The 22983-nt window shown below is 36.7% G+C and overlaps 1 protein-coding gene and 1 pseudogene across 2 annotated transcripts in view; one reads left to right on the top strand and one right to left on the bottom strand.

Moving 5' to 3' along the window:
- The window catches only part of CTTNBP2NL (CTTNBP2 N-terminal like), a 44216-nt gene that overhangs the window by 4622 nt on the left and 16611 nt on the right, over positions 1-22983 (bottom strand). For both annotated transcript variants that reach the window (XM_025052219.1, XM_006919644.3), the window contains exons 4-5: positions 4104-4334; positions 601-708 (exon numbers count right to left, since the gene is read on the bottom strand). In XM_025052219.1, the coding sequence (XP_024907987.1) occupies positions 601-708; positions 4104-4334 (339 nt within the window). The remainder of the gene's footprint in view (positions 1-600; positions 709-4103; positions 4335-22983) is intronic.
- Positions 6105-6223, top strand: LOC112469067 (annotated as a pseudogene).

Below are 22983 nucleotides of genomic sequence, written 5' to 3'. Positions count from 1 at the left end.
TTTTTACACAAATGCAGTCTGTTTTAATTGTCATTCCAACCCCATTTACAGGAAGGATTAATGAAACCCTTTTAGTCAGTATTTTTCAAACTTTGAGACTCATTGATAGATAGGGAAAACAATTTAGTGAGTCATGACCAGAACTTTTAAAAAGTAAAATAGAAAACATCAATGGGCATTGTAAGCAGTAAGGGTTATGTATGATTTCACGAGATTTCTGTTTCAGGCCTGTGTGATATAAAATGTATTTCTTACGGGGAGTCAAAAAAAGTTTGAGTGCTCAATGTTAGCGTTCTCCAAAGTATGTTCTATGGAACAACAGTCCCACAGTGAGTGATCTGTGTCAAAAAAAGATTTTGTGAAAACGCAGATTTGCTAAACACAGAATACCCTATCTTGCTCTTGAAGACTTACAATGTGCTTTTGCATACTAAAGGGTCTAAGAAATCGAAGTTAGAAAACTGTTTAACTTTAATTCAGTAATTCCCAGACTTATTTGACTACAAAGCCCTTTTCTTGAGCAATTTACACCCTGCAGAGCAATCTTGGAGAAATGCTATCCTAGGCAAATGCTGCTGTGAATCCCTCCACCTTAATTACCTGTTGAGTCAGACGCTCTCTCTCCTTCTCCAGCATGTAGGTGACATCATCTCCTTCTGCTGTGTCCTGTGCGTGCCTTTGCCTTTCTTCCTCAAGGTCTAGGATCACCTTTAAAGAATTTAAAAAAAAAAAAAAAAGAAATCATTTCCAAATATCAAGGAATCACACTTAGAATACAATTAAGTACTCTTTACCTATCTAAGCACCTAAGAGAGTTCCAGAGCTAGATAAATAAATAAATAAATCCCAGTCAGAGCCATCAAGGAGCATACTGCCTCGCAGGGTGAACGACAGGCAAGCTTTGTGCGCGCTTCATGGAGGCATGCACAGAATGGCATGTAAACAGAAGACAGCAACCGTCCAGCTGCAGGGGCTGAGAAGTCTTCAGAGAATTAACAGAAGGTCCAGGAAACTGAAGGCACTTCGGTGGCACTTAAGGGGGACAGGTGTTTGTGATGGAGCAAGAGAGGGCCATGGAAAGCTAAAAGCCGAGGTTGTCCCCTCAACGCTCAAATCACTGGAGGCACCAAATAGGGGGCCTGAAATTAAACACTCCAAATGAGAGTCATCCTAACTGTGCCTTGCTTAATAATTAACATGCATTTTGTATATAGTTAGATAAGAGGTGAAAAGACTCTCATGACTCCATCCTGCATGTAAAAAGGCTAAATTATTGGGAGATTTTGCACAAGGCCTTTTAATTAACCTTCCTACTCATTCTACTTATCCTGGTGCCAAAGGATTAAGCCCAATTTTAAGGAGAATACAAATCGAAAGGGACATTTGCCACATAATCCAGCCTAGAGCTGCGCAATATTCTGAATGGCAACGGATTTCTTAGTCCCTTCTGATCACGCTTCAGAGGTACCTTGGCCCAGACCACCAGGGCAAGGCACTGCCATCCCAATGGCCATTTTTCATCGTTTCTCCTCACTAACAATTTTTATGAATGAAGAGAGAAAATTTTCTGGGACACGACATTCCTCTTTAAACACAAAAAAGGAAACGTTCTGGTGTACTTCTTTCCGGTTTAAAAAAAAATCTGAATTTTCAATTTAATAGAAAGATAAGCTTTTGGCTAAAGGTGGTAGACCATCTCCTTTCCTTCCCGAGGGCCCCCTAAAATTATAGAAATGGAATGACAAGAATAAAAACCCACAAAGATAGAGAGAGACTTTAGTAGACAAGGAATTTTAAGAACAGTCTGAAGAAGGACAGAGGCTAGAGTTGTGGGAACTACTTTGGTATGGGGGAGGAAGCTGCTTTGCCTTTCAGGTCCCCAAAGAGATACTGAACCTGGAAATGGGGGCAAACTGCAGGGAAGAGGTGAGAAGTGGGAGAGAAAACAAGAGGACTGGCTCGAAGTCGGTATTTTTCAGAAGAGTTATTTGTCCCCTCAATTTTATTCCCATACATAGAATGTTAGCAGCCAGACACCTACTGCCCAGGCATAATCCAGACGTTTATCTTCTGAAGACATAACGTAAGACGGGCTCAGGACACAGGAACAGCAGCTATGACAGAGGATGGGCGTTAGGAAAGGGGATTCTGTTCGTTTTGGGAAGATGGTGGCGTAGAGAGGAAAGGAAGGCGGGGTGTAAAATAACGAAATCCACGTCTATGAGAAAAGGAAGTAATATGTGTCTAAAACTGATAAAGTGAGAGAGGAGTATATTATTTAGAAATACGGAAGTTACCTACCAAAATAAACAGTAATTAGAAAAAAGTGGTTGATTGACTATTGAGGAGCGGGAATGGGAAGAGATGGGCTAGGGAACTCTTATTTTCATAATAAGCAGAGTAACCATGTAATTCACTGTTCAAACCACAACCCTTCTGAGAGTCAAAGGGGGGATACTATGAGTAACCGTGTCACGGCAATGGGCACACACTGGGACCCCCTCAGGCAAACTGGGGCTATAAGCAGCCTAATCACGAGCCTTTAGGTCCCTGATTTCTAACAAGTCAGTGTTCTACTTAAGAATAGATAGGCAGCTGGTTTAAAATATCTAACACTCAGTTAAAAAACTTACAGTGAAATACAGTATTAAAGAATTTTGAATTATTTTTAACTTCTTCCTCTCTCTAGTCACGTAAGCCACAAGTCATAACAACACTACTGCTTCCATAGGCATGACAGCCAGCCAGCCCTTCGGCACAACTCAGTGACTTCATGTATGAAGTGGAAAAAAGGCCTGCTTGTCAAACAAGGATGTTGTAAAGATTTTCTTAGAGGATTATGGGAAAGCTCCCCAAAACTTAGGCAACTAACTCAAACGCACTGATACCTTTTAAACTGGAACATGAATGTCTTCAGGTTATTTCATTCCAGAATGGAAGTTAAACTTTTTTGGGTCTTGGAAAATTTTGAGAATTCAATTAAAGATATAGGGAAAATTTCATTTTCTATAAAGCGTACCAACTTTTGACATTCTGTATATTTTCTGGGGGTTGGGGGTGGGGTGGCACAGAACATCTGAGGTCTATCCATGGTTCAGAACCTCCACTCTGGCCTTTCATTTGGACTCTGTGAAGGGAATAAAAAATCACAGGCAAGACCTAAGTCCAAGCAATTTGTCAGATGCGTTGTGAGCAGATGGCTCTCTAATGCAGGTGACCATAAAAGTAAACTACGGTCCGTCGAACGGCAGCTGGGAACCCAATTTTTCAGAATAAAATGCTTCCTACTAAATGTGCCGATGTCCCCCCTTGTTGGTATAAGTCTTAGCCAACAGTTTTTAAAATGCAGATTCTAGCCAAGCGTCTTTTATAGGTCAAATTTGAGCAGTAAATGACAAGATTGGGAATAAAATCACAAGCACTAGAATTCCGATGAGATGAGGTAGAGGAACGCACAGGTTTGCCTTTCCTAACTAGGGGCTGTAGGACCTGGGACCACACACACACACACACACACACACACACACACACGCACACACACACGCACACACTCCCCTCCTCCCCATTTCCCAGTAGGGTAGAACAGCTTTAAGGTAAACAACCCTCGGGACTCTATGGTTTCATGAGAAGTAAAATGCAATGAAACTCAAAACTAGGAATAAATGAAAATAATCTATTGGTTTGTATGTTTATAGTCAGGTAAATTCTCTCTCTCATTCCCCAAATACCTGTTAATCTTTCTATTTATCACTTAAGTAAGCAAACAGAGAACACTCTGTTCAGCTTCAAGCTTGGTGAAACCTGTTTGTTGCCAAAGTTTGGATGATCGAGAGCTGAAAAAACACCCAAGTGTTTGGAGTGTCATATCAAGAAGGAATGCTGTCTCGAATGTGTCTGGCACACTCCCTAAATTTCACATTTGGAACAACCTATGTTTTCTTTTCTATCTCCTGGCTCCTAAGTAAGCTGAAGGGTTTTTTAACACCTGCGGGACCTCCCGATTGAATTACTGTGAAAACTGGCCGCTGACAAGAAAGTATCAGGCATCATTTACAAAATCTCCGTAGGAGCTTCCGTAGCCCACGCCGCCCGCGCGAGCCTACCTTCCGGTGTCTGCTCTCGGCCGCGGCCAGCTGGGACAGCATGCGCTCCTGCATGTTCTTGCACTGCCTCATCACCACCTTGAGAACAGAGAGCGGGTTTGTGCAGACCGGCTGCTTTTCGCCATCATTTTTTTCCTTCAGAGTTTCAAAGTCTCTCTGTAGAGCCATTAAAGGATCACTGATGTTGTATTTTCCATAGCGTTCTTCGATGAAAGTGTCTCTGTGTTGGGCCTGAGAAAGAGAACAAAAATGAGCATTTTGCTCTTGAAAAGTGTTAGGAGTGGGATTCGCCGGTGGTTATACATCAAAGGTGGCAGGATTAGTGTGAATGTAAGCTGCTGACTACAAATCCGATGGGGTCGTCTGAATACAGACATAACACCCGAATGGGGGCATAGTAGAATAATAACACTTACACAGAGCTAACTATGCAGACGTTGTTCTAGGCATTCTATTGACATTAACCCACTTAAATTTTACAACCTCATAAGGTAGGGCTCTCATCTCCATTTTGTAGCTGAGAAAACGATGACAGAGCGGTCAAGTAACTTGTTCCAGGTTACTCGTATCTAGCGAGTGGTCAGACTAGGATTTAAACTTCAGCAGCCTGGCTCCAAAATCTGTGTCCTTAACCACCACGCTCTCTGCCTCTGCTTATGATGCTTTTTACCAACAGGTATATCTGACCTTTTCTTTTGGTGTTATGGCATTTGTATTTCTAAAATATGCTAAACATAACGTTGGGAGCTTACATATTTAGAACCTAACTAGGTGGCTGTAGCTAAGTAAAGGATACTAAAAATGTTTTCACATTATAATCTAGGACTGTCAGTCATTGGTATGAACAGAACTTCACATAGCTATTGGTGGGTCAAGAGGGCAGAGACAATCATGACTAGAGGTGCAAACAAAATCTCTTCTACTACCTGCTGCCCAATTCCACCCCTTCCTCTAGTCTCTGTTTAGCTGCTATCTTCCATCTTCCTATCTGTCCCCTCCAGGTGAGCTTTGTGGATGAAAGAAGGTGAGCAGAGAATGTGGGCTGGTGCGTGGAGTCTGGTCTAGCGCTTTGGGCCCAGGTACCGGGCCAGGTCTAAGGATTGGGAAGGGAATGAATGATAGATATTCTGAGGCTTCCCTCTTCTCCTGTATCTGTTGGGAAGGGCTTGAAGTACTACTTCGTATGAGCATCATATATTACATACAGGTGAACATAGGGAGAGTAATAATTATTTTACAGACATTCAAGTTTCCTGAGATATTAAAAAAAAAAGTTAATATAGCACTGAGGAAACTTTCTCAAAAACCACAGCAAAGTACTATATAATTTAAGCTTTCAAATGAAACTCGATTATGAAAATTACTGGAATTTATCAATTAAAATGATTTCATCAGGAGCTGTATTTTCTTATAACCACCATCCACAAACAGGAACCCATTGAAAAAGAAAGGAAAATTCACAATTCAATGACTATGCTTAAAAAAAACCCAAAACCCTCAAGAAAATAAAGCAGACATGGGGTTTCTTTAATACAACAGAAGTATGTTTCAATGTTGAAAAGTCTGATGCCTCCTTCTTCATTAAACTGTTCAAGTTTAAGACCCAGGAATCACTTAGCCTATGCTACAAATGTATGTTGGTATCAGATGGCAAATGTTCGATGCAGAGTTAGAAGCCGAGGGTTTTCTGTCTTGACTTCAAGATGACATTATTGGAATATTTGAATGATACTTGTGTACTGGAAATAGGAATTGTGAAATCTATTTGTTCCTCTAAATTACTGATAATCTTATTGCATGTGTGTGTATGCATGTGCATGTGAACTAAATGGGGAGGGATTTGAAAGACAGAGTCCATGAGAGAATCCTGTTATTTTTTTCAGCTCCAAATTTAAAATAAAATTCTCAGTAAAATTTCAATATAAGCTCTAGCCCTTGTGGAGAATGACAAGACCAATTTCTGAATTGGCTATTTTTATTTTATTATATTTAAAAATCATAGTCTACGGCCTTGCTACCCTGAACAAGCCCGATCCCGTCTGATCTCAGAAGCTAAGCAGGATCAGGCCTGGTTAGTACTTGGATGGGAGACCACCCAGGAAGACCAGGTGCTGCAGGCATAAAAAAATAAAAAAAATAAGGGATTGTAAGCTGACAAGGTCCTTGCAATCTGTGAGGTCAACCAAGGGTTGCCTTGCCTAAAAAAAAAAATAAAAAAAAATAAAAAATAAAAATCATGATGAGAGTAAAAAAATAGCTAGTTTTTAGTTACATTTTAAAAAGCAACAGTGTCAACACTGGACTCATCAATGTTTTCCTTTCACTAAAAAATACATGTTTCTTTTATTTCAGGTATAAAAAATATGAGATTGATAGCCCAGGATTCAATGAAAATATCCAGTTATAGCTATTAATGTTGTAAGGCAAATCCATGTTTAGAAAAATACTTAAAGAAAGTAAGAGAAAAAAACTCTTTAAGAAGTTCGAATTCCAGTTCATTTTTAACTGTCACACTTTTTATTCATGATTACTGTTTCTGCATGATTAGTCGTGGTAAAGGAATGATTATTGGCACTGAAATTGGTTTAGTAGGGAAAAAATTTTTGACCCCCCCACCCAACCCGGAAACCTGAATGTTTTTATGACGTTTCCCTTTTCAGAACACCTTGCAGAAAGTGGTATGGGAGCTGGGAGTACAATTCATGACCTTGACACCAGATCTGCTGAGATACTGCCTTTCAGGTTTGAATATATAGTTAACTAATCCTTAAAAATATGACTTTTTAAAACCCACTCTGTTATTATCCTGCATAATTAATGAGCATCACTGAATTACGAGTAATGGATGAGAAGCTTGTTTGGTGAGGTCTGAGACTACTGTGAGAACAGTTGTTAAGCTGTCTGTTTTCTCTTGAAGTACTTCACAGTAATTCCATAATCACTCGCATAGTAATTACAAGTTATACAAAGTTGGTGGCTTTGCACATAAATGAAAAGAATCTGTGGAATAATCTAAAAAAGGCTCCTTGTCACAAAACAATTCTTTTAAATACATTCTAATATGGGGCCCAAGTATGGAAGAAGATGGTCTGTCTGTATTTGTATACCAAACACTGGATTGGAAAATGAGAGACAGAACATGGTATTTTTCAACCAACTTAATGCCTCAGTAAAGTGAATTGTATGGGTGACAGGTTAACAGTACAAATAACAACAATAATGATGAAAAATAAATGTTAAGATTTGAAGAATGAAAGGAGAGCTTTAGTGGAGGTGTATATTGGTTATCTGTTCCTCCATAACAAATTACCCTCCAATTTAGCAGCTTAAACAGTAAACATTTTTTTTATCATAGTTGCTGAGGGTCAGGAATCTAGGAGGGGCTGGGCTGGGTGGTTCTGGCTCAGTGTCTCTTGAAGTTTCAGTTAAGCTGTTGGCCAGGGCTGCAGTCAGCGTAAGGACAAACTAGGGCTGGCGGATCCATTTCCGAGCTTACTCACACGGCTGTTGGTATAGGCCTTGGTTCCTTGCATGTGCTGGCTCCCCACAGAGCAAGTGATGCAAGAGATGGGCAGATGATAGACAGACCAAGATGGAAGCCCCAGTGTCTTTTATAACTTACTCTTGGAAGTGACATACCATCATCACTTCTGATGTATTCTATTGGTCACACAGCCCAAACCTGGTAAATGGGGAGGGGGCTGCATAAAGGTGTGAAATATCGGGAGGTGGGATCATTGGGCGCCATCTTGGAGGCCCGCTCTCACAAAGTGAATGACCAGATACGCTACCACTATTTACATCTCAGGCGAAAATTACAAAACCAAGTATCTATATTAGAAACTGTAAAGGCTGAGTTTTAACATTTTAATGGTATTTCAGCTATTTCATAAGAAATTTGAAATGATCTGGATTTGACTTTTGGGGGGAAGAATTCAGTAAATAGTGTCAGCCAATCAATTTCTTATAACTTCATTATTTTCATTTCAATGACAACACACATTTTAACTGAATAGAAATTCCTACACTGTCAGAAAACATAATGATATTTAATTTTAGACAACAGGAAAATAATTGTCTGGTTAGACAGATTCAATTATATAGGGTATTACAAAACACACCAGTCATCTATTACTCATTTATTTTTACTGTCATAGGCTGAATGAAACATACCACTACTGAAAGCTCAAAATAAAATCACATAATATCCTTAAAGTTTGCTGTGCTTGCTCTCTAAAAATTTCAGCTTTGCTACGCAAATTTTAAAGAAATATGAAGCAGTCGTCTCCTCTACCTTCCCTGATATTATTTATACTATTACATATATAATATATCACATACGGCATATAACATACATCATAGTAGAATAAAACATGTAAATAGCAAAATATATACTGTTATAGTAAATATATATATGTATTTTAATATTAAAATAGGAAATCAATTCCTTTTTTCTCTGGATGATAATCACCAACATGAAAAGTTGTTCTACATCTAAAGGTGAAAAATTAAGGCCCATTAAATTGGGGGTTTATATTCAAGTACAAAGTTTTATTTTCAAGACTCAGGCTGGTACCATAACTGGATTAGAATGTGTCTTTGCCATTTTCTGCCAATTCTTAAGTGATACTTTTAAAAGTGATCAGCAATAAAAACTTTGTGCCTTTAAAAATATCTGAATACCTCTATGCCAGAAATCAAAAGACAAAAGAACATGAGTCCAAGATGGTTTTTATTAATGCTACCAAAAGCATGTTCACAAGAATCCTTTTCACACAAATTGAATCTGTTAATGTTCAAATAATTTACACTCTGGAATCTTTGATAAACTATAAATAGCTGCCTGAGCAACTGGAAATAAAGCAACCATTCTAGATAAAGATGATAACAACATTATAAGGATACCCTTTGTTCTGGAAATTGCCTTTCATTTGCTGAAAGAAAACTAGATTTTAATGTTTGATAAAAGAGGATTTAGCCTCATTTGAATTAAACTTTAATTTTTTGAAAATGGCACAAAATTTAACATGGGAATAAAGGGCAAACATTTTCACGAATTAGAAGACTTCTAATATATTATTAAAATCCAGTGCTCCGTCACTTACCCATAAATGCTATTTCTCAAATGTAGCCTTTTCTACATGTTTATTTTCTTTAATAAGTTTTGGCTCTAGAACTGGGATTGCTTCTTGGCTCGACTACTTTCTATCTGTGTTACCTTCAGCAATTTCATGAACTTCTCTGTATCTCAAGATTCCTCATCTGTAAAATGAGGGTAACAATCTACTGATAGCTTTGTTATAAAAATTGAATAAATAATGTAAAATGCTTCTTATAGTACCTGGCGCATAATAAGTACTGTAAATATGAATTAATTTAATAACCAAGTTTAGAATATAGGTTTTTCTTTCTTTTAGACCCAATGACTAAACTCACTCTTGCAGATTTAAGATTCTGTAAAATGGGATTGTGCTGGGAAATCCTCATTAAAAGCAAAACGAAATGAATCAATCCCCAGATAACTCCAAAATAATACGTCACTGAAAGTATTGGGAATCTGGATAACTAATAACAGTATTTATTCATTTAGCAATCAGTCTTGAACTCCTTTGTGACATTCTATATAATGTGGTCAATTAATATGTATCTCTAGCATATGATTAAACATTTCCCATTTATATTTTTTCTTCCTGCCTAAATTGTGACTCAAAGGAAGAAGCACTTCTCATACATCTTTCTTCTTTCTATATCCTATGTTTTGCCTTAAGCCTAAGACACTTGACAGATATTTACTTTCCAGCCTCTTTCCTAATGCCTCAGCTTCTCTTCACTCTCATCATTTTTGTGAGGTCAATATTTTATTTTCCTCTTAGTAAAACCTACAATGTACTTAGTATAATCATTTAAGGTAATGTCAATTTATACACTTTGCAAACTGACTTTGAAGTAGAATGAGCTTCACAGATTCTTTTTGGAACCACAGATATTTATAAAAGCCATTATTTACATAAGGACAGATGATCATTTATTATTTGACATGTACTAAATTCTTTTGAAGACTAAAAATGGTAAGTTTAATACAAATAGCTACTAGTGTGGTACTTCCAGATAGTGGCCTGCTTATTAATAGAAAAAAAAACTATGGGTAAATGGCATATTGTAGCTGCTTCAACAGTCAATTCCAAAGAGTCCTGTGAAAATTTCTGGATTTCTGGTAAAACTGAAACAAATATGTTGAGTTTGTCTTTTTTTTTTTTTTTTTTTGGTCTATGTATGTGCTTGAAAAAAATTACATATACATCTGGGAGTGAGTCTACCTAAATATCTTTTTGAGGTGGGGACAAAAACGTATAAAGGGATTCAATAAGACCTGAATAAATTAATGCTCTGAATATAAATTTAGGATTTTAAAGTTTATTTTTAGTGAGGCATTAGATCCTAATCTCTTTTATTCAAGACCATACATCTTTCGAAATATGAGTCAACACCTGCCTCGTACCATACACAAAAAACGGGGATGGATCACAGACATAAAGATAAAATATCAATGGCCAAAAAGCACATAAAAAAGTGCTTACCTTGTTCGTGATCAGGGAGATGTAAATTAAAACAAGAGTAAGATACCACTATCCAACCTCTAGAAAGGCTAAAATTAAAAGGTGACTAGAAAATGTTGGAGAGGATATGGAGCAACCAGAACACTCACATATCGCTGGTTGGGAGTATAAATGGTAGAACTACTTTAGAAATTAATAGGAAGTTTCTCACTAAGTTAGGAAAATGCCTACCTGCAATTCCACTTCTAAATATTTATCCCAAAGACATGAAAACATCTGTCTACAAAAAGACTTATACACGATTGTCCATAGCAGCCTTATTCATAATAGCTCCGACTGGGAACAATTAAATATCAATCGATAGGAGAAGAGAGAAATAAAATGTGATGCATTCACATACTATTCAGCAATGAAAAGGAATGAGCTACTGATATATACAATGATACTGATGAAACTGAAAATCATTATACCGAGCAACAACAACAAAAAGCCAGACATAAAAGAATACATTCTGTGTGATTGTGTTCTAATAGGCAAAACTAATTTATGGTGAAAAAATCAGAATAATAGTTGCCTCTGGGTACAGGGGGGACGACTGACCAGAAAGGAGCACAAGATAACTTTTCAGTATGATGAGAATATTTATTTCTTGATAGGGGTATAGGTCAAATGGATGTGTGCATCTGTCAAACTTAATGAACTGAATACTTAAGATCTGTATATTTCACTATATCTAAATTATATCTCTAGTTTAAAAATATAAAAATATGTAATGAGTTAAAGGGAAAATTGAGTTATAGGTAACATATATGCTTTATATATAATGTCTCAGAAACACGGGAAGTTCAAACCAAAATAATTTTAACAATAATAATAATAATGACTAATAATAATAATTGTTAATAATAATAATAACAGCAGAGACAACAAAGGAGGCACTTACTGGAGTGTGCTCATTCCCTGCCAAGCAGTGCGCTCAGTGCTTTACATATCGACTCGAATCTGATCCAACGGTCCTCTGGAGGAAGACATCACACTTATCTCTATTTTATAGAAGAAACTGAATATTAAAATGTGGCTTTCCCAAGGTTACAAAAACAGTTAAGTAGTGGATAAGAACAGTAAATGGTATATACGGTAAGTACTAAATATGTTAGCTGAATGAATAATACATAAAGATATTCCTCAGGACTTTGTAGGAATGAATTTCATTTAGTAGGTCTCCATAAGTAACTTAAAAATGAAAGAGAACAGAATAGAAAACATGTAGAGCATTGAATGTTATAAGGAAAGTACTGTTTAGAGGAACTTTTCTTCTCGCATAAGAATAGAGGTGTGTATACGTGTGTGTGTGTGTGTGTGTGTGTACACATGTGTGTGTGTTTCCAGGGTAATGACATAAAGCCTATTTTTTTTACTATGTGTCCCTGTCCAATAAGCTTGAAGAACACTAGAAAGAATGAATCCAAAAAGTCTGACTCCTAAATCTAAGATTTTAAATAGTTTAAGCTAGAATACGTAAATTTTAAAAGTGATAAAGAATCAGTATTGTTTTATTTTTTACTAACAAATGTTATAAAAGTGTATAAACGAGGAGAAGTTTAGCTTAACATCAAATATACAAAATGTAATATATATACATATTTGTGTGTGTGTTATCAGGACTGGGGAAGTCTGGGGAAATTTTCTGGCCTACAGATGAGTTACAAAGGTACATGCTTTGAATGCTTTTATTAAACACTTAATCTGCTAAGTACTATATGTGCTAAGTTACATGGGTGATGATATGGAGACACAGATTTGACCAAGTAAGATGTAGTCCTCCTAAGAGCTTAAAATTTGCCAGACAAGTTTAAAGGCTAACGGCAGAAATAAACAAGTTGCCGCTGCTTGTTAAATGTTTTCTGAACAATATCACTAATGTTTAGAGGAACACCAAGTACAGTTTGTTTGAGCAAAACTTTCTAAGACTCAAACCTTACACTCATAGGGAATAGGAAGGAAGAGGCCAACCCTGGAAGTGGGTGGGTTCTGGTAGGTAAATGGGACTATCAGCAATTTAATGAATCACAGGAAATGCACACAACCCAAAAACTGTCTCTAAAGTATTATATAAAGAGACCTAGCTCGCCGACTGTGACTGTGTGTGATGCTTGAAGAAACTATGAACTCGAAAAACTTCTCTCTTTCACTCTATATATTTGACAGTGCAGGAACTAACTTCGAGGTTAAAATATTTAAAAAGAGCTCACTAAATAATATGTAAAAGGATAGTTTTTTCCTCTAGTTAGAGGATTCTCTGGAGGGAGGTGTATAACTGTGGGATGGGTCTTAACTGTAAAAATTTGTCCCAAGCAAGATTCTTAAATTACAAACACAGACTGGTATTACAAGGAGACATGGCCAGAAACAAGCTGCTCTAATGTAAGGTCCTGGGAAGAGGGTCCTTAGCTTGGCCGAGAAGCAGAAAGTGTTCACATTTAGAAGCTTATTAAGTAAACAGGAAAAAGAAGCGTGTGGGGGTAGAGGAGCGTGTGGGGGATGCAGAGACAGGGCAGAATGAATAGCATGGTTTGAAAGCTATACCATGGCGAGAGCAAGATGTCAGGGCAGGCAAAAGGAATCCAGGACAGTGCTAATGAGATACCCTAATGACAAAAGGTAGAACAGAGATTCTATGATGCCACATTAAGAGAATGAGCCCCATGTTGCAAGTTGGAAGCTGGCAAGGTGGAGATTCTTGCTGCCACTGCAGCCTTCCACAGCGGGAGGTAACTAGCTAGCTATTCAGTTTCAAGCAGCCATCATACAAGTAGACTGGGACTCAGATTCGAGAAGGATCGTTTTTCTTCAGAGAACAGAAAGGAAAGAAGGGTAAAGAAGCTGAGACCGAAAAGTAAAAGTTGGGCTGTCAGTGCACTGTGGGGTGTCCAATGACAACTTTAAATGTGAACTGGCAATGTTCATCACTGCAGTAAGGCACTGAATACACGGTGAGATGGAGCGTGCTAAAGTTGGCCACTGCCACTAGTAATTCCAAGTAATCCCGACCCAAGGCTGCCCGTACATTCATAACAACATTGTACTGAAGGGCGTCAGAATATGCATGGATCGGAGGAAGAGCAGGAGCTACCTTTGTTCGGAGATAAACGAGCTCTTCCTTTTTATTCTAAAGGATGGCAACACCATCGGGAAACGTGAAATGTCGCCAAGGACAAGAATGGGATTTCCAAGACCCCTTTCCTATTTTAATCTCGTAGGGAGCAGGGAACACTGGCTCTATTCTAAGCCTCTAAGACTTTGTTTCAGCATTCTTTTCCTTTAATGATTTCTAGGTCTGAAATGCAGGAGTTAGCCAGTTGTCCCATTGATGGAAGATATTTCCAGGAAGGAAGGGCAGGATCTGAAAGAAAACTTTTAAAGGGAAAAGAACTCAAAGTCATCAATTTGGAAAGCAAACAGAGAAAGGAGAAATGAAGATTTTGTGAAAGCCAAAAACAAAAACAAAAAGACATTGGAGAAATGGAGGGTAAGTAAATATATTCTGAAAGATAGAGCACATGTGTAACTTAGACAGATGCCCACAGTGGTCCTCACTGAAAAGCCTGGGAAACAATATTTTTTATATATATCTAGGTAGATGAAGAAAGATAAGCAACACTGTATCCTTTTAGAAAAGATACTATTTTCTCCAATGCTTACAAAGCTCCCATTACTAACTAGTTGGGGAATGCAGATGGCCACATCCCAATTTGAAAGGAAAGGACACCGAGGTACAATGTCAGTTGAAAACTAAAATATGGTCTTTGATATTTTTTTTTAGACAAATACAAATACATAGTGAACAAAGGTACATATCCCAATTACTACAAAAATGGAAACAAACACAAAGCAATGATTTCCTGCCTGAAGAACAAATTGTTCCCTTTTAGTACAGGGTGAAATGTAGATGTCACTGAGTGGGGATTATCAACAGTGGTAAAAGTTATGACACTATACCACTATCGTTAAACCTCTCTTTTCAAAAATATGAATTAATAAATGGCAATCTGTTTTGAGGCTTGAATACATTCGGGTTAGACTTAAAGGTCCTGAACTTATCCTCTCACATGACAAATATTTCTTTCTTTTAAAATTATTTTTATTTTTTCAATTACAATTGACACTCAACATAATTTATATTAGTTTTAAGTGAACGGCACAGTGCTTAGACATTTATATAACTTATGAAGTGATCCCCCCGATAAGTCTAGTACCCACCTGGCACTATACAGTTATTACAGTATTTGTGACATCCCCATGACTATTTTGTAACTGCCAATTTGTACTTCTTAATTCCTTTACCTTTTTCACCCAGGCCCCCAACTCCCTCCCATCACATGACAAATATTTCTGAAGAACTTACTAAGTTCTAGATATTTGGGATACAGTGCTGAACAAGATTAAGCACCCTCATGGAGCTTAAATTTAGTGGAAAAAAAAAAAAAAGAAATATGAGACTGAAAGGAAACAGAAATGAAAATCTCTATAATCTCTGATGTTTATCAGCATGAGTGGACAAATTCTCATATTATGACTAATGTAGTACAGACAAAAGCAAAAGAGGAATCACATTATGATTCAAGTCTACAAAAAATTATTGGGTACAATAATGTGAGAGGCTCTATGTATGAAGTTTCCAGTCAATGAGAACAGAGACTTCTGAATTTAATAACACAATCACATACTCATGTCTACCAATGAACTCAGTCTTCTGTTGTACAGAGAGTATGTTAGGTGTTGAGTTAGGTTAAAAAAATTTTTAAAGTTATGCATTCTTAGAACTCACTGGGTGCAGCTGGCCTTCTGAGGCAGAAGATACTTTTTGCTGTTGTTAAACAATGGAATATTATGAACTACACATATGAAATTGAAAACAAGAAAAATACTTTGAATGGTTGCAGGTCTCTGGCTATGATAATAATTTCTTGACATTTTAGTCAGGTAGCTGTAGCTCATACACGTGTGGTTAGCTTTATTTAACTTGAGTCCATGACCTGTGAGAAAAGGATCTGCTTTAAAGAATAACTTTTAGGTATCCTGTGCAAAAGCAGAATTTGAAAATTAGTGGGAAATTTACTTTTTGCTCTTTTGGGGAAAAAATCAGGGGTATGGAGATAACGAGATCATGCCTTCTTTAGGCATGCTATACCTGTCTCCACCCTTTTAACTATATTTTAGAACTAACACAGATTATGTGAGAAGAATAAGCTACTCAGAAGTAACGATAGTTAAAAAGTAAATGTTGTTCTTAACTCCTTGCCATCTTCCTGCTCATACTATACTTCTTATAAATGATATTACTGTACAATAGAATACTATGCAACCATTAAAGAGAATGAGAGATCTATATGTGAAACATTCTCCAAGGTATAATAAGTGAAAAATAAGATAAAGAACAGTGTGCATATTTAAAAAAAAAATTTAAGGAGGCAAGAGAAAGACAGTATTAAGTTGCAACTGCTGAAGCCAGAAATACATCTTGCAAAGCCCCTTCCTTCTCTCCCCTGGGCTCGGTTCCCTTGAGGATGGCAGGAGCTCCCAGAGTGCTCCGCCCCGGGAAGGGAATGGAATTAGTGAAAGGGGAGCACCCGGCTCGGAGGCAGGCACTCTGGCAGGAAAGAACCCAAAGAAGCAGGCAAGGCTGGTCATTTGTATGGGTCATAAGTTGGGTATTTATAAAAAAGGGGGATTGCATTCTTAAGTAATTAAGCATCTTTCAGAAAAAACACTGACTCCCATATATAACAGCTAACTCTTAAAAAAAGAATTGTCTGACATCAGCTACTTGCTATACAACTTATCACATGTCATCCTTCACATCACAAATTGTGGCATGTAGGGCTTCAAGAGCGAAGACGCCAGAAGAATAAACAAATTTCGCATTTATCTGACATCTTCAATGGTCTCTTTTCCTCTGCCTTTAAGGAAAGAAAAGGGGGAATTCTGCTTGTTAAATGCTTTACAGAGCACACAGTTTTCTATCAGGCTACAGAAAAGATGATGGCAGTGGGGACTTTCATTACATTTATTCAGCTTGAAACTAAAACAAATAAAAAGGGGAAACAGCTTATTCCTGTTATTTTGACTTCCTCTAATTGTGTCTTCCTTGCATGTGTTAGCCTTGTGATTTAGAATTAATCAGAGGTTATTTCTAGTTGCCCCATAAAAAAAAAAAAAAGAGAAAGAGAAAGGAAGACAAAATCCCAATAGGATTTTTGGAGAAATTGACGAGCTGATTCTAAAATTCATATGGAAATGCCATTTGGAGAAATTGACGAGCTGATTCTAAAATTCATATTATGGAAATGCCAAGGACCACAAACAACCAAAAGAACTTTTAAAAAGAACACAAATGTGAGAATTAACACTACCTAATTTTACGACTTACTATAAGGCCATAGTAATCAAGACAATGTGATGCTGGCACCAAGGTAGATAAGTAGATCAATGGAACAGAACAGATTCCTGAAATAAACCCACAAGTAGGAGAAACTGATTTGACAAAGGTGCCACGGCCATTCTACAGAGGAAGATAAGTCTTTTCAACAAATAGTGCTAGAACAATGGAATAGCCATATTAAAAAAGGATTTTGATCTGTGTGCTGTACCATATAACAATTCTGAAGTTGTATTATAGACCTAAGTATAAAACTTAAAACAATAAAGTTATAGAAAATAACATAGGAGAAAAAAATTTTTTGACCTTGGTTTAGGTCAAGATTTCTTAAATGTGATACTAAAAAAAAAAAATCCATAAAAGAAACATTGATAAATGGGACTTCGTTAAAATGAAAAACTTTTGCTTTTCAAAAGACATAGTTAAGAGAATGAAATGACAAGCCATGGATCGGGAGAAAAGGTATATATCTAATAAAGGACTTGCATCTAGATATGTAAGGAATGCTCAAGACTCAATAATGAGAAAACGAATAATTCAATTTAAAAAATGGGCAAAGGATTTGAACAAATACTTTAGCAAAGAAAACATAGATGGCAAATAAACATGTGAAAAAGTGCTCAACATTATTAGTCAATAGGGAACTGCAAATTCAAACTGCAGTGAGATATTATATACTTATTAGAGGCTAAAATGGTAAGACTGGCCATACCAAGTGTTGGTGTGGAGCAACTGAAACTCTTACACATGCTGGTAGAATGTGAAATGCTACAGGCACTTGGGAAAAAGTTTGGCAGTTTCTTAAAAAGTTAAACATACACCTGCCATATAATATAGCCATTCCATTCCTAGGTATTTATCCAAAAGAAACGAAAGCGTGTCCTTAGAAAACCTTGTATATGAATGTTCCTAGAAGCTTCATTGTTAATAGTCTCAAACTGGAAACAATGAAAATGTTCATCAACAGATGAACAGCTAAAACAAACTGGTACATACATACAATGGACCACTACTCAGTAATAAAAGGAATGAACTATAAATACAAAAACATGGATGGATCTCAAGATAATTAAACCAAGTGAAAGAACCAGATACCCCCCGCCTCCCAAAAAAGAAGGTACATTCTACATAATCCACCTTATATAAAATTCCAGAAAATGTAAACTTATCTCTAGCAGATTAGCGGTTTAGGGACAGGGGGTAGGGAGCCATGGGGAGGGTTAGATAAAAGGGTTACCAAGGGTTGCAAGGAAAATTTGGGGGGTGATGGATATGTTCCTTATTATAGTAACGGCTTCATGGGGAATACATATATCAAAACATCAAGATGTACACATTAAATATATGCAGTTTATTTTATGTCAATTATACCTCAATAAAGCTGTTAAAAAAAAAAAATAACAGTATCCCAAATCGAACATAGAGAAATAAACAAAGAAATCAATGGAAAAAAAAAACAATTCTAAGAAGGCTTCAACACTGTCCCTGTATTTCCTGTTTTCATTATAAAGACAGAAAGAGAGGAATATAACATAACATCTGTTTCATGCCCCAGAGTACACCCTTAACCCTTGCCAGCTGTCTCAAAACATAGCTGGGGGTGAGGACAGACCAACTCAAAACCATCAACTCCCATAAGAAAAACAAGCTAAAGTACAAGCCCTGTTGATTAACAAAGATTTAATTTAAAGACTCATCTTTCTTATGAAAGACAGCGTATTAGTGTTTTGGAATCTGTATTCTTTATGGAATATACCTTGTTACGAAGTAGATGGACTTTAAAACATGTCCTAACAATAATAACGGTAAAGAGCACTAAGCACCTCGATTACCATTTGCTATCTCATTTAATCCTCACAATAACTAAACAGATAAAGCACTCAGGGTAAATAACCGGCCTGAGATTATACAACAGCGAAATGGCAGAGCCCAAAGCTAGGTAGGTCTGTCTGATTTGAAAGCTCATGCTCTTAACAGCTACACTTAACTGAATGTTTTAGTTGATGGTTTTGAAGCGTGCTTAGTAATTATCTTTATATCTCTTTTTTGAAAAGCTAGGATATCATATATGGACTTTATTCAGAGAGAATAGGAATAAAAAAATATCAGCCATTCCAACTATAAAAACACTTGAAAATATGGCCCAAAAATGGCCACTGATTAATTCCCTTCTAAACCATATTTCACAGTAAAGGTTATGAATATAAATCTAAAGTCTTACCATTTAATTTCCTAAATAAAGTTCTGTTTGCTTCTTTATATTCCAATTCTTTTATTCAGGCAGAAATTGGACTTCTCTCAGTTATAGTTTTTATGTCCATGTGATCTTTATCAAAGATCTAAACTACCTACCCCAATCCTAAAAGCTCTTCTAAAAATCATTTACCGAAATGGGATCATTTTTGACCAAAGGATTGTTAGGTCCAGGCTTACGGGTGCTGAAGAATGCATCAACTTTGAGTCTATTAAAGTACATTCGCAGATGTGTTATTAAGCAGGCTTACATCTGTTTTTTTCCCTTTAATGTAAACACTCTTGACAGGCTTACTCATATAGGACAATGTATGCTGATTGCTAAATTCAATTTTACCTTCCTCATCTCAGACCAGCCTTTATAATAATTTGCTCCCATAATAGGCACGAGGCCATAACCAAAAGTATATGTCAGACTTCGCTTACAGTGAACTTGTATTTGTGATGTTCTTGAGCCACAGCACCTTCCATGATAACTTTTTTCCCCTATATATTTGACACTGTCATGGATCCTTATAATTACTGTTATTTTAAGAATACTTTCAGCAAAAGTACAGGCATACCTCGGTGATATTATGAGTTCAGTTTCAGACTGGAAATAAAGCAAGTCACACTAGTTTTTTGGTTTCCCAGTGCACATAAAAGTTATTTATACTATATTGTAGTCTATTAAGTGTGTAACAGCATGATATCTAAAAAAACAAAACAAAACAATGTACATGCCTTAATTTAAAAGTACTTTAGTGCTAAAAAATGCTAACCATCATGTGAGCCTTCAGCAACTCTAATCTTTTGTAGCAGGGTTGCCATAAACCTTCAATTTGTAAAGAATGCAGTATTTGCAAAGCACGATACTAAAGCAAAGTGCAATAAAACAAGATATACCTATAAATCATTTATTATTTCAACACAGACCTAAATGTAACATTTGGATTTTTTATTTTTAAATCTGGCTGCTTAAAAAACTCAAAACAGTTAAACCAATAGAATGGCATATTATAATCTCATACTCTAAATATGTAATTTCTAACTTTGTCCTATCTAGAACATTTTTTGTCAGTCAATCTTGCTCGGGGAATTCTGTAATGGCCTTTAGCCAAAAACAACAAAATCCTATCTAAGTTTTAAAAGAGTTATACCTGTTAAAAGAGTTTTACTGTTTTATGATTGAGACATCAATGGAAAGGAATTTAAGGCTTCTTAAGCTAATTCTACATGAAAGTGGTAATAGTTTACCATTTAATATTGTACAAGCAATTTAAAGAATGCTTTAAAATAAAATGATACTAATAAATATCGGGTAGGTTCTACTCAGTCATAGCTCAGTGTGGCTTTGTATCAGAGCTAAGATGCTGAAATATAATATGCCCAATATGGAAGATTAAAAAATAAACTAATCTAATTTTTGTTAGCAGTCAAATCTATTTTCTAAATTTTCAAACTGGCCATTGATTAAGGTTCCCCATTTTCTTCTGAAATAGTCAGACCAGGCTGGGAAGCCTTTCCTAGATTTGCTTGGAACTAATGAGCTGAAGCTCTCTTGCCCATCTGTGTGATTCTACCCCAGCCTCCAACAGTTAGTTCATAAGCAATGTAATTTGCTTTCACTGTGGAGGGGATTCCTATAGTGTTTTCATTCATGAAAATAAAGTGGTCAAAGGGAAAGACTTTCATAAAGAATGTTTCTCTCTGATGTAATTCCTTCTAAAACAGAAAATACTTTATATAAAGTTCAATTAGGACCAAATATAGTATAAACGGCCTCTGTACCAATTAGACTTCAAATACAGAAGAGGCTGAATATTACATTATTTTCTATTCGCTTCCCTGGTTCTATGCCAAACATGCCTTGGCTGCAACAGAAGAATGAGGAGGCTTTTATAGTTTGGGGAGAAAAAGGAACATAACTATGGGGGCTCTAGAAGGGTGTAGTTGCAATCTGGCACTTTGCAAACATTTTGGAAAATGAATGAAGCTCTTTTATAATTATAACTCTATAGGTAGGATCTACTTATAAACTATGGCGACTTTATAATATATCCCCTATATAAACCCAAACCTTGCTAATGTGACCTATTTATTTGGCAGCAACAGTGAGCCATACTGTTCTGTTCGAAATGCAAGGCTGAAGAAGAGATTTTATATCCAGGGGAAAAAAATCTATTTTGAAGGTAAGGATAAAGATATCTCTCTCACTCTCTCTCTCTCTCTTTTTTTTTTTTTACTTAAACACAAAGATCAATCATAGCCAGTTCGAACAAAGACTAAAACCTTTTCAACCTATTAAGCATGAATTAAGAAAGAATACTACTAAAAGGAAGAAAATTAGTAAGCTACCATATTAGTCCAAGAAGTCCAACAGGTGTTTGTTGTTTTAAGCAAGAACTACAGAAATAACGCAGTAAAATCTTGGCATATTACAGAATGAAAACAAACAAACAAAATAACAAATAAAACAAAAAAGTACTCCACGAGTAAAATGAGACTTCATTTTAACTTTAAGAATCTGGGATGGCAGCTGCTTTTTTCCTAGGGCTGAAATAATTCGGACTTCAGCTGCTACTTATTTTCTCTAACAATAGACTGTTTAAAGATGTATCACTTCTGGTGAAGCTATTCATTTCACCTAAGCTAAGCATATAGCTTAAGCCTCAGAAGATAACTTTATCACCTCTGGGCTGTATGCTCGGACTAAATACAACACTTGTCCCTGGTTCTGAATGGTATCTTATATCAAAATGCTTCCTTAATTATAGCTCTTGCTTCTCAAGCTGCTCTTTCAACATGTCAGAAGCTGCCTAAAGAGACTAAAATTGGATTCTTGCAGAAAAAAATATATTTTAGGAAAACATGTGCACCTAAGCATCTGTTCACATTAAAAACAGAAGGCAGTATGTTACAGCACACGTAAGAACAGGCTGTAAAATTTAATAATTCACAACATTCGCTTTGAAATATGGTAATCATTTAAAGCAACACACCACAATGGCAAAATCATTCCATTTGTTCAATAAATATTTATTGAGCATCGATCTGCTAGGCACTATGCTGGGGGCTGAGGATATAATGATTAGTAAAAGAGGCACATTAAGTCTACAGGCTTATATGGCTTCTCAAGATGAAAAGCAAAGAGAAAATAAGGTCATTCTCTGATTTTTCCGTTGGAGGCAGCCATCCTCCCTCTAACCCCTGCCCCAATTACGAAGGGGGTGAGGCCGACAACTTTTTGTATAAGTCAACTGTGGTATTTACAGAAACTGCATGATGGAGGCCCAGTGCAAATGTGGGTAGATCCTCAAGTGAGTCTACTTAACACACAATGCCAAACTACTGTAGCTTTATACAATCTGATTGCTATTTATAATAATGCTGCTCCTGGAAAATGCTTTCTGAGTTCTAAAAGGGTCACCACGGACAAAGTTCTTCCTGGTTCAGCCTTCCTGGTTTCACTAGGCAGTGAAACGCTTCCAGTTCTAAGCGGATGACTCCTACGGTGAGGAGAGCCAGGGGAAGGGACTGGGAAAAACGACAGGCACTAGGAGTGAGGTTTAGGAGTGAGGTTTAGGAGCGAGCTCGAACCTTCCCTAATCCTTGTTTTTTTTCTTTTCTCTTCATTGATCAGATAAAAATG

The sequence above is a fragment of the Pteropus alecto genome, unplaced genomic scaffold, assembly GCF_000325575.1.
Source record: "Pteropus alecto unplaced genomic scaffold, ASM32557v1 scaffold106, whole genome shotgun sequence".
Classification (NCBI taxonomy): Eukaryota; Metazoa; Chordata; class Mammalia; order Chiroptera; family Pteropodidae; genus Pteropus; species Pteropus alecto.
Note: the sequence above shows the minus strand (reverse complement) of the source record. Positions and strands in the feature narration are given on the sequence as shown.